Source organism: Girardinichthys multiradiatus, chromosome 13, assembly GCF_021462225.1.
Source record: "Girardinichthys multiradiatus isolate DD_20200921_A chromosome 13, DD_fGirMul_XY1, whole genome shotgun sequence".
Lineage (NCBI taxonomy): Eukaryota > Metazoa > Chordata > Actinopteri > Cyprinodontiformes > Goodeidae > Girardinichthys > Girardinichthys multiradiatus.
Window position 1 is genome coordinate 19,606,838 of NC_061806.1, and position 15,314 is coordinate 19,622,151.

Consider the following 15,314-nt stretch of genomic DNA (forward strand, 5'->3'; position numbering starts at 1 on the left):
TCAAACTGGTCAGCAGAGATCAAGCATTCAACTCAGCTCACCAGCTTAAATTATTGCTTCATCTCTAAATGTTTTATCTCCCCATTTAGTTAGCTGGTGGACTGAGCACAGCTTTGCACAAGGACGCAAAACATTTCACCCACCTGCCATGTCTGGATGCAGTATACACGATGCCCTCCTCGCTCCCCACCACGTAGTTGTTGACATCTCCCGTTGGGAAAGCCATACCCGTCACTGCCACAGGCTTGGATTTGCTGTACACAAGTTCCATGGTCTCCTACACACAGGAGTTTCATGGATTTGGTCAATTATGCACTCTAAAGACTTTATATACACATAAAATCATGATTTATATACAAAACCGACCTTTAAAATTCAATTTTCAGATTTTTGGATTTAGTGTGCTTCATTTTAACAACGCAGAACCCCTGAGCTACAAAAGCTTTTTCCAGTAAATCTCTTCAAATTAAATTCTTCTGGCAGGTTGTGGGAACTGCTGAGTGACATTTTTCTGTACCTGAGGCTGAGAGAGCATGTCGAGGCTCCACGAACACATCTTCCCATCTGTAGATACAGTGATCAGGTTGTTGGCATTCTGGGTGCCGACCACGTTTACGCAGTATACTGGGTGCTGTAGAAGTAAACACCCAATAACGCACAGAAACAAAACAGAGACGTGAAATAACATGCTTCCAGTAGAACTTCAGTGACCGAAAATGTGCTACAGTTAAAAGTGAAAAAACTAAGCAAACAGGAAAAGCCAGTTATTTTCCTTTTTGAATAGAAGCATTTAAGGATGTCTGAAAATGTGGCATCATGTGCGTTAAATATTCAGACAATTCCTGATTGCAAAAGGCTGACAGAACCATGATCATTTTCTACAGCCTTAAAATGTTGGTATTAATATTAAATTTGTTAAAACAGTCCTATTCTTATTATATAATTCAACCATGAAACATGTGACATAATGAGATACTTTAAGGACTAAAAGCTGACAGGCACCTCGCATGCCAGAGTGCAGTGGTCCTTTTCAATCCCTTCACGCTTGGAACATGTGCTGCTGTTCAAATCCACAAGTGTGTGAAGCCATTATATCATTACTGGGCAGTAATTGATTTGTCTGCTGGGCTGCACAAAGAGTCCATTCAGCAATCAGCACCATGCTAGCAAGCTAGACTTCACTAACTGGAGAGGGCTAGAGCGGTGGTCTCTTCAAATCTACAGTACAGATGGCATGTAGCAGTGTAAGGGGCTACATGTCTCCTGTAGTTGAGCTTATAAAAGGACTTGAGATTAAAGACGTGGCTTGTGTACATGCATTGGTAATTTGTTGATGGGTCGGCGAGTTCACTGGAGTTAAACTTTTAATGTGTTTTCTTATTTTCAGACCCTGAAATGCAAAATATGATATTTACAAATCTGAAGATTTGTTATTACAAAAATCTGGAAACACGTTTTATAGAAGAAAACATTTTAGTAAAAGAAAATAATGTTTTATACTGTGTTTCCATAAATTTGGTTTTGCTAAGATCATAAAATATTGTTTTGTACAATATTTTACTCTGCTCCATGTCTTACAACTATTGCTGTATGTTTCTTACTCTTTCTAAAATATTGAGTTTTGTTAGTGATGTAATTGGTTTCTATGCTTTCCTAAATGTTTTTTGCTTGCTTTGTAAAATTTTTGAGTTTTGTGGCTGAAGGTTGAACGTTCTATTTTCCTGCAACCAGTAATGTACAGGAGCATATACAAATCAACATGTTAATATTTCCAGTTCCTTTTTTACTTTTTTACTTACCAATGCTGTTTCCCTACCCGAGCATCTTAAACTCTAAGCAACTCAATATGTTCATCCTAACACTGGTAACATCCTGATATGAAAGTGATCTCCGTTGACAGAGTGGGATCTCACTTGTCTTTAACAGTATGTTGTGTGAAAAGGGCCTTACAGTGTGCGCTGCAGCAGAGAGGGGGGTCCTCTGGACAGGGGTCCGACGGTGGCTGCGGTTGTCCCACAGAACAATCTGTCCCGAGTAAGTTCCTCCTACCACCAAGTTGGGATGAAACTTGGCAAAACCAACAGATACCACCGGAGACTGAGGAGAGAAACGGGGAGAGAGTTTTTGGGAGAGGTTGCTTTTTGTGAGTGCTTGTGAGTGGGTTTTTGCAAAAGATGTGTTAAATAATACCGAAAAGATATGAATGTCGAAATGCTTTCAATTGGTGAAATTATAAGACAACACATTAGGTGGTGAGAAAGATATGAATTTAAAGCGGTTATGCTAGACTGGGTGGGAGTTAAAACCAGTCATCGAGACAACGAGATGGGTGGCAGACGTGGGGAAACAGACAGAGACGGAGATGATGAGCTTGGCCACTGAGAGGGTCTGCTGAAGGGAGGAGAGAGGGGTGACGCTGGGGTGGAGACCAGACAAAGAGGGGAATTGTAGACCCCGTTCCCCCCAGCCGTTTCACATTACAGCATCAAAACTCCAGCAGCCACTGAAGCGCTCACCGTAGCCTCCATCACGACGAGCACACCCTTGAACTCCCCCCACCCCTCATTGCCGTGCTTATTGAGTTTTGGTTCCTCTTCGGTGCCCGTTCCATATTGGCTTCTGCTTGGAAGAGCCAAGTGCTCCTGACCCCGGGGTCACCTAAGGATCTCTGCGTCTCAGTTATGAGAAAACGTTTCATCCCATTGCTTAGCGCAACAGGAGGGAAAGTGGTGTAATCCTCTAACAAATTGAGAGGAGAAATAATTTACCAGCACAACAGGGCCAAGTGAAGCTCTCAGACACAAATCACAATTAAAAACAGACAAACTACAAGATGCAGGCTGCTTTCTGGAACAGGGTTGTTGCCTAATACGATCGTAGATTTATTAGGAGCTCAGCTGACAGTTTTATTGGTCTTGAAAATTGGATGCCAGATATTTGGCAGTTAAAAAATCAGCTTAGTGTGCTTGGAGGCTAAATTTGTGAATAATTACCAGAATCCTGCTCTTAATCACTGTATTAACAAAGAAGTCATTAATGTAATTACATATTCATAACATTTGGGATTTACTATTTGAACAGCTCCAGTTTAAAAGAACGATGCATCAGTGAAATAGACGCTAACTGAAAACACAAAACAAAAGCTCCAGCCACAACATTATGACCACCGACCATTTTTTACCACAGACATTAAGTGCTGTAGTGGCAGGCAAAACTATGACCAAGGCGAAATGCACACTGTAGTTCTAATATTCCTTTCAGTCTGTGCTTCTTTTCCTTCACTGTCCTCCGTCCATCCCTGCCAGCACCCCATGTGCAAAGCAGCCAAAACCCCACTTCATTTTAAAGGGTGACTGGAAAACCAACCAGAAGGAAAGAAAACACTGCGCAGTCTTTATTTCTCGTTTTTGTTACTCCAGAGGCATCACCGAGTTCAGAGGAATGGCTTTGTAGTTGCTTCAGATGTCGAAACTCAAAATAAATTTAACTTTGACGATAAAAGTAAAGCCACTCATCAGCTGCCTGAGCGTTCTTTCTTTAAAGAGAATTGAGGTTTTAGGCTTTACCAGATTTGAGGATATGGCCAAGAAGCTGTTAGATTTGTAGACAATTACAGCGCATTAGAAACGTATTAATATGCCTTGAACTTTTTCAACGTTAATTGTGAAGTAAATTGAAAATAAAAAGTGCAAATGCCCTGTCTTGATGAGTTAAACCCAATAAAATAAACCATTTAAATAAAGTCAACATCGGTTTCTTGCAATAACAAATGGGTGCAGTAGACATGTTGAGGGGATGGTCACACCATGAATAAACGAGCAGAAGCAGAGCTCTTTCTTATAGAACACCAGTGACTGAAGAAAGGATGTGACCACAGCTTCAGATAAGGGTCTATTATGCTTAAGGTCTATTTCTAACAAAATATACTTAAACATGACATACTGATTTGGTAATACTATGAACCTTTTTGTTCAGTCCAATATTTATTCATTATTTGCTAAATTTAGCTGTTTTTGGTTTTTTTTATGATGATGTAACATCTATAATATCTATCTTGGTAAAATAATGAAAAATAATTTTTTCAGCAGATATTTATACTGCATACCACTACATAATGGGAAGATGGCTCAGGGATATTAACAATTTAATGCTTCATGTATATGTAAGACTATCTATGGAAATATCTAGATCTGATCCTTAAGAGGCACTTTGTTCCATTTGGATTTAAAAACTGATGTAGAAATAAATTCTTATGGGTCTGAGGACATGTGCTGATGGTGAGGATTGACCCCAATCTTCCAGTTGGGACATAACTGAAGAGCCACAGCTGCCGTGAGCCCTCCAAGGACAGAAAAGTGTGAGAAAGACCCAAATTCTGTCCTGTTTCTGATTTCCTCTTCTGGGGTATGAAGTAAGGTTTGACATGTGTTTTAAATTAAAGGCTACTGTAAACACACTGGCCACATGAAAAGTGAAGCAACTGATAACCTGACCTCTGTCAGAAGGTATAAAATTCCTCCCATTGGCACTACGTTACTTGTGCTTTAAATTCATAAATGTGTGTGTAAATATTTCCTGCACCCATGTCCGTGGTGTTTTTATCAAAGTGGAACAATCTGGAGTATCACAAAAACAACACAATCTGAATTGTACTATTAACACCATCAAAACTTGAAAATAAACACGTGAATCTGCTGGAATAAACAAACACAAACACAGAATATCCGTGTCCTCTGTTCACTCTGTTTTCCTCCACCAGTCACCACCCTACATAAACATCTCTACCCCACATGAGTAATGACAGAGAAAAGCTAAATCAAATCAAGAGACCCCACAATTTGCTCCATATGTTAGCTTAACTCAAAAGCCCTATCAGTGTCGCCATCTTAAGAAGAAAATTCCCAAATAAACTCTGAATACCCTCTTTGAAAAACCGCAGGTCATGCCACCATTCCCCTCATGTACAGTGAGACTTAGTGAAGGTGCTACTGAAAATTAGACTGAGTTTGTCCCAAAACTGCAATTTGAGGCAATCTGCAGCAGCAACGTGGGTTTTTTTAATGTTATGAAATTAGTCCCAGAAATAGGGTTTAATATTGCAAACTAAGAAGGCAAGCATTTACAAATTCTCAAAATGTCAACTAGCTACTGACTTGAAGTCTGGAGTCAAAATATTTGTTATAATTCAGCTAAATGTGTATACTCTTTTTATCTAGTTTTTAATAAATTGCAAGCCTCTGGCATCAGTTATTTAAATGTCATCACTGCATCAGTCGCAGGGAAAATATTACCTGTCACATATGACCTTGTGACATACTCGATGCAAACTATATTTTGGAATAGCACCATCCATATTTAAAAGCATTATGTTTACAAAACCGGGTAACAAATTCACAATTAACTGCGGCAGTAAAATTTCATACAGAATAATTTTGAAAAAAACCATCTTTCATTGGTGGGGCCAATTCCACATTAAGTAATAATTGTTGTTTTTTTTCCCCCCACAAAATCCCCATTGCCATTTCTAACAAGACAAACAATTCCAGTGCGATAAATGAAGCTGAATTTTTCATTTATCACTTTACTTTTTTAAAAGCTACAGTTTGAACAGCAAAATATCACACCATCTGTTTACTCGTACTCGTACTCGTCGCCTTCCGCTTTATCCGGGAACGGGTCGCGGGGGCAGCAGACTCAGCAAAGACGCCCAGACGTCCCTCTCCCCAGACACCTCTTCCAGCTCCTCCGGGGGGAGCCCAAGGCGTTCCCAGTCCCTCCAACGTGTCCTGGGCCGTCCCCTGGGCCTCCTCCCAGTGGGACGTGCCTGGAACACCTCCTGAGGAAGACGTCCAAGAGGCATCCGGTATAGATGCCCAAGCCACCTCAACTGGCTCCTCTCGATGTGGAGGAGCAGCGGCTCTACTCCGAGCTCCTCCCGGATGGCCGAGCTCCTCACTCTATCTCTAAGGGAGTGCCCGGCCACCCTACGGAGGAAGCTCATTTCAGCCACTTGTATCATCCGGGATCTCGTTCTTTCGGTCATGACCCAAAGTTCATGGCCATAGGTGAGGGTAGGAACGTAGACCGACCGGTAAATCGAGAGCTTCGCTTTTCGGCTCAGCTCTCTCTTCACCACAACGGACCGGCACAGTGCCCCCCTTACTGTGGCAGCCGCACCGATCCGTCTGTCGATCTCCCGCTCCATTCTTCCCTCACTCGTGAACAAGACCCCGAGATACTTAAACTCCTCCACTTGAGGCAGGAGTTCCCCTCCAACCTGAAGAGGATAAGCCACCCTTTTCCAGGCGAGAACCATGGCCTCGGACTTGGATGAGCTGATCTTCATCCCAGCCGCTTCACACTCGGCTGCGAACCGCCCCAGTGCATGCTGTAGGTCTTGGCTAGATGGGGCCAGCAGGACAACGTCATCTACAAAAAGAAGAGACGAAATCCTCTGGTCCCCAAACCAGACCCCCTCCGGCTCTTGGCTGCGCCTAGAAATCCTGTCCATAAAAGTTATGAACAGGACCGGTGACAAAGGGTAGCCCTGCTGGAGTCCAACATGCACCGGGAACAGGTCCGACTTAGTGCCGGCAATGCGAACCAAACTCCTGCTCCGCTCGTACAGGGACCGGATGGCCCCTAATAAAGGGCCCCCGATTCCATACTCCTGGAGCACCCCCCACAGGGCATCACGAGGGACACAGTCGAATGCTTTCTCCGGGTCCACAAAACACATGTGGACCGGTTGGGCAAACTCCCATGAACCCTCGAGTACCCTGTAGAGGGTATAGAGCTGGTCCAGCGTCCCACAGCCGGGACGAAAACCACACTGCTCCTCCTGAAGCCGGGGTTCGACTATCGGCCGGACTCTCCTCTCCAATACCCTGGCGTAGGCCTTACCAGGGAAGCTGAGGAGTATGATCCCCCTGTAGTTCGAACACACCCTCCGGTCACCCTTCTTATGAAGGGGGACCACCACCCCAGTCTGCCAATCCAAAGGCACTGTCCCCATCCGCCACACAATGTTGAAGAGGCGTGTCAACCATGACAGCCCCACAACATCCAAAGACTTGAGGTACTCAGGGCGGATCTCATCCAACCCCGAAGCCTTGTCACCGCGGAGCTTTTTAACCACCTCGGTGACTTCAGCCTGGGTGATGAAAGAGTCCAACCCCGAGTCCCCAGCCTCTGTTTCCAACAGGGAATGCGTGATGGCAGGATTGAGGAGATCCTTGAGACTCCTTCCACCGGCCGATAATGTCCCCAGTCAAGGTCAGCAGCTCCCCACCCCCACTGTAAACAGTGTTGGCGAAGCAGAGCTTCCCCCTCCTGAGGCGCCGGACGGTTTGCCAGAATCGCTTCGGGGCCAACCGGTAGCCCTTCTCCATGGCCTCACCGAACTCCTCCCAGGTCCGGGTTTTTGCCTCTGCTACCACCCGGGCCGCGGCACGCTTGGCCCCATGGTACCCGTCAGCCGCCTCAGGAGTCCCACAAGCCAACCACAGCCGATAGGACTCCTTCTTCAACTTGACAGCGTCCCTTACTGCCGGTGTCCACCACCGGGTTTGGGGATTGCCGCCGCGACAGGCCCCGCAGACCTTACGGCCACAGCTACGGGCAGCAGTATCGACAATAGATGTGGAGAACATGGTCCATTCGGACTCTATGTCTCCAACATCCCTCGGAATCTGGTCAAAGCTCTCCCGGAGGTGAGAGTTGAATACATCCCTGGCCGAGGGCTCCGCCAGGCGTTCCCAGCAGACCCTCACTATGCGCTTGGGCCTGCCAAGTCTGTCCGGCTTTTTCCTCCTCCAGCGGATCCAACTCACCACCAGGTTGTGATCAGTGGACAGCTCAGCCCCTCTCTTCACCCGAGTGTCCAAAACATGCGGCTGAAGGTCTGATGATGAAAGTCGATCATTGACCTCCTGCCTAGGGTATCCTGGTGCCAAGTGCACTGATGGACACCCTTATGTTTGAACATGGTGTTCATTATGGACAATCCGTGACTAGCACAGAAGTCCAATAACAAAACACCACTTGGATTCAGATCGGGGAGGCCATTCCTCCCAATCACGCCTCTCCAGGTGTCACTGTCGTTTCCCACGTGGCCGTTGAAGTCCCCAAGCAGAATAATGGAGTCACCAGGAGGGGCACTATCCAGCACCCCCGACAGGGACGCCAAGAAGGCCGAGTACTCCGCACTACCACTCGGCCCGTAGGCCGAAATGATAGTCAGAGACCTATCCCCAACCCGCAGGTGCAGGGATGCGACCCTCTCATCCACTGGGGTAAACCCCAACACGAGACGGCTGAGCTGGGGGGTAACAAGCAAACCCACACCAGCCCGCCGCCTCTCCTCACGGGCCACTCCAGAGTAGAAGAGAATCCAGCCCCTCTCAAGGAGATGGGTTCCAGAGCCCACACTGTGCGTGGAGGCGAGCCCGACTATTTCTAGTCGATATCTCTCGACCTCCCGCACCATCTCAGGCTCCTTCCCCCCCAGCGAGGTGACATTCCACGTCCCTAGAGCCAGCCTAAGCATCCGGGGATCGGGCCGCCGAGGTCTCCACCTTCGTCCGCCGCCCAATCCTCTTTGCACCGGTCCCTCACGGTTCCCCCTGCAGGTGGTGGGCCCACTTGGGGATGGTCTCGCGTCTCTCGTTCGGGCTTGGCCAGGCCGGGTCCCGCGAGGAGCAACCCGGCCACCAGGCGCTCTCCGACGAGTCCCGACCCCAGGCCTGGCTCCAGGGTGGGACCCCGGCTCCCTCTAGGATCATTCGAGTACTCAAACCCCTCCACCACATTAAGGTGGCAGTTCAAGGAGGGGACCATCTGTTTAAAGTAGTTTTAATGAGAAAACCAGAAAAAGCACCAGAGATCTCTTCAGCTGCACTGAGAATAAAGGCTCAAGTCAGTCCCTCCCACACTAGTTGCTGTGGCCTTCTGGTTAGCCTCCTGGTAGAAAGCAAGTACAATTTTTCCTCACAAGTTAGACAAATTTGCATGTTTGGGCATATTTACTGTCGCGTGGGACATTGTGTTATGTAGTGGTAGAGGGGGCGCTCTAAATATGTATACAGTCATTTTGTGTAAACTTAAGGAGTTCTTCTAATACTCCTAGTGTTATACTTCAGTAAGCAGAAGGACAAATAGGTATACTCTTCTGCAGATCAAGCAAGTTTAATTGAAAACCACTACTAGATTAATGATTGTTTTGTTTTAATAGATGCAATTACATTGAATTTGACATTTTGTTTTAAATCTTTGTGAAAATACAATGATTCTGTGAAACTGTGGTATTTTTACTTATGGTGGGAATCTCAAGCCCGCCCAAGTCTACTCAGCAGTACAGTCTGGTTAGCAGTAGCAAAACAGCTTGCTGTTTAGACTTTCACACTCAAGGAAAAAGACACTGTCAATCTTGTAATTCAGCTCACAGTAAGATGGCAATTAAACCAATTTTCTTAAATGTCATTTTTTTTCACCACAGAATTAGATACAGCTATGTTTCTTGAATTTCTGAAACCAATAGTGAGTTTCTCATTATTTATTTCTCTGGACATAGCAGTCACACAAGAACATCTGTCTAAAAAGTGTGATTGCATCTTCATATCAGCACAGACTGGACATTTCCTTTCCAAACTCAAAGTGGCTCTGTGGATAGTTGTTATCTCACATGCAGAGTAGGTTAGACACCTGCTAGGTCATCTCCTGTTAGACCGAAAGAGAGGATGTAAGGACTAAAAAAAGAATCCTGTGGCATACAGGGCGACACTCCTGCTGTCAGAACAGTGGGTTTTATTTCTGTCTTCAGGCAAAGTCTGCTGTATTTATATGTCTGACGAAGAAACTCCCTCAAGTATCGTCCTCTATTCATACTGAATACAAGGATTTGGCAGTTTTGACAGCCTGTATTATATTAAGGGGAATTGTTCTGTAAAGGAAAATACACAAACAGGGCACTCTGATTAAGGTGGCACCCAACAAGGGATTAGAGCTATTTAAAGAAACTACATATAGAGAAAGAAAGCTGGAGACTGGTCATTTGTTGTCTGTTAAAGCACTAAAATGGTAAAAGTCAATTCAAAAAGACAGAAATTAACTCAAAGTGCTATAGTAGAGAATGCTAGATAGTATGTCTTCTGAATCTCCATGCCATATCCCTCTTCTCGCTCTGGCCTCCGCCCCTCTATCTCCCTTACCGCACTCATCTGTTTTCAACTCTGCCTTATCAGGACCAGATGGATCCCACTGTCTCTCCCTGCATCAAGGCTACGCAACCTCGCCTCTCTCCCGACCACCTTTCTTCCCCTGGCTTTGCTCATTTATGACACCCCACAGATTTTGTCACTCTGTGGTTTCTGGCACGGACAGAGAATTACCCAGCCAGAGTCTCCATTTCACCGAGCAAACAATGGGGCATAAGTACGAGGAAGAGCCTCTGTACCTCTCTCCTGGAACTGGTTTTCCGTTATTTTCCAGCATGTTTGCTTGGATTTCTTTTCTGTAATTAAAGGAAAAAAATGTGGTGAAATGTTCTTTTTATTTTAATACAATTCAATCATACAAACATGCATGCTTATTTTAAAGTGTGTTTTCTAGATTACCGCAAAAAATTTACAAGATAGTGTCAATTTGCTTCAGTTGTAACGGAAGAATGTTTGAAAGAAATCTAAGTAAAAAGTCACTATCTCAAAAATACAAACTGCAGCACAGTTGCATGATTCAGGTTTGTGTATTCGTTACAAAACAATATTTTTGTTGATACTAGACATGGTTTGTCTAACTGAGAATTTAAATAAATGACATTTTGTTATATACACTGACTGCTTTTCTACAGACATCACTGATTACTTGGCAATGTTACAGTGACAGCAAAGGCAGAAAACTGGAAGAAACGGCTCAGGATAGATCACATGTGGGCTCCTGTTTCTAGGCTTAATGATTCGTACAGATGTATTACAGCAACAGGGATAAATGAGTGTGGATATTTCCTTCTTTTTCCATGCTGTTCATCTTAAAACTACTGTCACACTGTTGACTATCTTGCTATATATGCTGGTATTTAGAAAAACAACGGTAATCAAAACATGAAAAATCAAGGCCTGTCAATTCTTTGAAGTGTGTCTCTTTTAATGCACTCACATTCTGAATAGTACATGTATAGTGAAGTTAATGGTTTGAAATTCAAAATGTTTTGCTTTATCATAACCGAGTACGTTACATTTCTATGACACAACCTACCATCTGAGAATAACATGTCAATACTGTCTAAGTGCCCCCAATAGGTCACATAACTACAGGTCCTTCTCAAAATATTAGCATATTGTGATAAAGTTCATTATTTTCCATAATGTAATGATGAAAATTTAACATTCATATATTTTAGATTCATTGCACACTAACTGAAATATTTCAGGTCTTTTATTGTCTTAATACGGATGATTTTGGCATACAGCTCATGAAAACCCAAAATTCCTATCTCACAAAATTAGCATATCATTAAAAGGGTCTCTAAACGAGCTATGAACCTAATCATCTGAATCAACGAGTTAACTCTAAACACCTGCAAAAGATTCCTGAGGCCTTTAAAACTCCCAGCCTGGTTCATCACTCAAAACCCCAATCATGGGTAAGACTGCCGACCTGACTGCTGTCCAGAAGGCCACTATTGACACCCTCAAGCAAGAGGGTAAGACACAGAAAGAAATTTCTGAACGAATAGGCTGTTCCCAGAGTGCTGTATCAAGGCACCTCAGTGGGAAGTCTGTGGGAAGGAAAAAGTGTGGCAGAAAACGCTGCACAACGAGAAGAGGTGACCGGACCCTGAGGAAGATTGTGGAGAAGGGCCGATTCCAGACCTTGGGGGACCTGTGGAAGCAGTGGACTGAGTCTGGAGTAGAAACATCCAGAGCCACCGTGCACAGGCGTGTGCAGGAAATGGGCTACAGGTGCCGCATTCCCCAGACCTGGGCTACAGAGAAGCAGCACTGGACTGTTGGTCAGTGGTCCAAAGTACTTTTTTCGGATGAAAGCAAATTCTGCATGTCATTCGGAAATCAAGGTGCCAGAGTCTGGAGGAAGACTGGGGAGAAGGAAATGCCAAAATGCCAGAAGTCCAGTGTCAAGTACCCACAGTCAGTGATGGTCTGGGGTGCCGTGTCAGCTGCTGGTGTGGGTCCACTGTGTTTTATCAAGGGCAGGGTCAATGCAGCTAGCTATCAGGAGATTTTGGAGCACTTCATGCTTCCATCTGCTGAAAAGCTTTATGGAGATGAAGATTTCATTTTTCAGCACGACCTGGCACCTGCTCACAGTGCCAAAACCACTGGTAAATGGTTTACTGACCATGGTATCACTGTGCTCAATTGGCTTGCCAACTCTCCTGACCTGAACCCCATAGAGAATCTGTGGGATATTGTGAAGAGAACGTTGAGAGACTCAAGACCCAACACTCTGGATGAGCTAAAGGCCGCTATCAAAGCATCCTGGGCCTCCATAAGACCTCAGCAGTGCCACAGGCTGATTGCCTCCATGCCACGCCGCATTGAAGCAGTCATTTCTGCCAAAGGATTCCCGACCAAGTATTGAGTGCATAACTGTACATGATTATTTGAAGGTTGACGTTTTTTGTATTAAAAACACTTTTCTTTTATTGGTCGGATGAAATATGCTAATTTTGTGAGATAGGAATTTTGGGTTTTCATGAGCTGTATGCCAAAATCATCCGTATTAAGACAATAAAAGACCTGAAATATTTCAGTTAGTGTGCAATGAATCTAAAATATATGAATGTTAAATTTTCATCATTACATTATGGAAAATAATGAACTTTATCACAATATGCAAATTTTTTGAGAAGGACCTGTATTATTTGAGTTAATCAAAAAATAAATGATGCCATAGGATTTTAGTTTCAAGCATCCAGCATCCTGAAGGGAGTTTCGGATAGGATAACATGGAAGTCAGTAAAGTCAGGTTCACTGATGCTACATTTGAGTCAAAATTGTGTTGATTCTGTAGCAGTGGTGGATATGTGAATTTGAAGCAGCTTGGCTAACCTAGGGATCAAATTGCGTATGCTAGTATGTCAGATGTGTAGCAAGGTGATGTGGGAGCAATGTTTTCATCATGTCTTCCAGTGCCATTGAAAGAATAATCTGATACGAGGTTTAACAATAAAACACAACCAGCAAAGTTAGTATTAGAAACTTTTGAGAAAAATAATAAAATCAGATATTGAAATCTGTGAAAAGGGGAAAAAACACTTCCCTGCCAAGGTTTGTCAGAGAATTCCAGATCAATTCTGCACATTAGTTCACATTCCTGGTTCACAAAGCCCTGCAAAAGACAGTGAGGGGAGCTGAAAGTGAGCTCATTGTGTGAGGATAGTGATAGGACTAAAAGGGCAAGTGTCGTTACACTTTGTTCATAATCTATTTCAAAATCGCTGAGGAAACAAGGATCTAAAAATCATCTGAGACTCTTCACACCATTCTAATTACCATAAGTTAAATCAGGTAAATGGCACCATGGCATTAAAGCGAGGACCAATAAACTGCTACACAGCCTTTTGCCTCAAGCTCTTAAAATGTTTTACATTATTTAACTTATTTTACGTGTTATCTGTTTGTGTTTTCTATTATCTATTTAATGATGTTTCACACTAATGCTTTAAAGAACACAGAGAAATGCTGTTTTGTTTTGTTTTGCTATGCCCAATTTAGTATACAATCAAATGACAATAATAATTTCATTTAAATTGCATGTATGAATATTGGTATGACACATCTTTTCCAACAATTCTTTCCATTCTCCTTTATGCAAGCTGCAGTTCTCGTACTGCAACATTCTGGAAGTGCCAGAGACTCAGTGAGAAATGCAGAGGATATTGATAAAAATATGACCAAGACCAATGGGATCTGACAGTAGCAGTGGGGGTTGTCAAAGGGAGGCGCGTGGTTGGGGGAGTTGAGACAGAGGTTTCGAGTCAAACAGGCCCCTTTCATGTGGTGGAACTCTGCCCACTTGAGAGGCTGGTGTGAAGTTACAAGATTGGACCCAACTGGGACGAGGTGATGATGGGTCCCACTGTCAAGAGGGCTGTAATGAGCGGAGCCACGCTGGTACCAGAATACACAGCAGATGCAAACCTTTTTATGCAGTACAAACCCTCCCCACACACTACCATCACTATGCATGTAAAACATATACATGTTAAACAATAATCGATCTTGAGTTCAGAGATTTTTCTGCTTGTAAATCACTGACCGATGGCACAGTTAGGTCTCACTTAGCATGATACCGCTACTTAAACAATAACTATGCTAGATTGGCATCATCTATGAAAACATCTCCAAGCTCGTTCTATACACTGCATTTGTTGGCAAATGTATTTCCTTGGTTTTCAGAATTTATACAAGCATTTGGGCTTCACTTTTACATGTTTTTATAATGTAAAAGCAAGCTCATGTTTTTTTGTTACAAATATATTTTAAAGCTGAATGAGGACTCAATTTTATCTTTTCACCAATTACAGTGAAGAGGAGAGTAAGGGACCTAACAATCCACGAAACTCCATAAGAACTGCAGTCCCCATAGCAACCATTAGATGCTATCCACGTGCCAACATCACAGTCATCAATGCATAGAGTTTGCTAAGCACAACCTTTCAGCAACAAACGCTCCAGGTGGGTATGGCATAAAACAAAGGATAGATATATGGAAAAACTCCTCAGACCACAATTATGTATGGTGAAGGATCTGTGAAGCTGGCCTGTTTCTTTTCCAAAGCTCCAGAGAACCTTTATACATCGCATGGTGTCATAAATTATTTAAAAATGGAATTGGTTAGCATTCCGTGAAAATAATGCTATTAGGTATATATCCAAATCATCCAAGAAATAATTAAACAGGAAATATGTTGGGTGAGCTGAAAGGAAAAGAGAATGTGAGGGGCCTGGAAGATCTTGAGAGGTTGAGCAAACATGAATATTCCAAGGGTTCTCTCGCTGTAAGCTAACGGAAAAAATAAAAGATTTATTTATTTCAAGATTCGTTCACATGTGGAGGGTGCTGTGTGTTGATATTATGAAACAAAGCTAAAAACTCCCATTGAAATAAAAATGAATTCAGTAATGGAACAGAAAGTTCAAACAACTAATACCAACAAAAAAAACGTTAATACCAGTATTAACTGGTGCTTCTGCACCTTTTAAAGCTTGATTCTACTTGCTTTATTCGGTTGTGTTTTGAAGTTAGGAGAAGCACAGATGGCAGAAATAGGAGTGGCAGCAGCCTCACCTTAA

At 43.5% G+C, this 15,314-nt stretch overlaps 1 protein-coding gene across 8 annotated transcripts in view; it reads right to left on the bottom strand.

The window, feature by feature from the left end:
* The window catches only part of LOC124879170 (cytoplasmic dynein 1 intermediate chain 1), an 81,450-nt gene that overhangs the window by 21,646 nt on the left and 44,490 nt on the right, over positions 1-15,314 (bottom strand). For all 8 annotated transcript variants that reach the window (XM_047383562.1, XM_047383563.1, XM_047383568.1 and 5 more), the window contains 3 exons: positions 1,951-2,097; positions 518-631; positions 144-277 (listed from right to left, as the gene is read on the bottom strand). In XM_047383562.1, the coding sequence (XP_047239518.1) occupies positions 144-277; positions 518-631; positions 1,951-2,097 (395 nt within the window). The remainder of the gene's footprint in view (positions 1-143; positions 278-517; positions 632-1,950; positions 2,098-15,314) is intronic.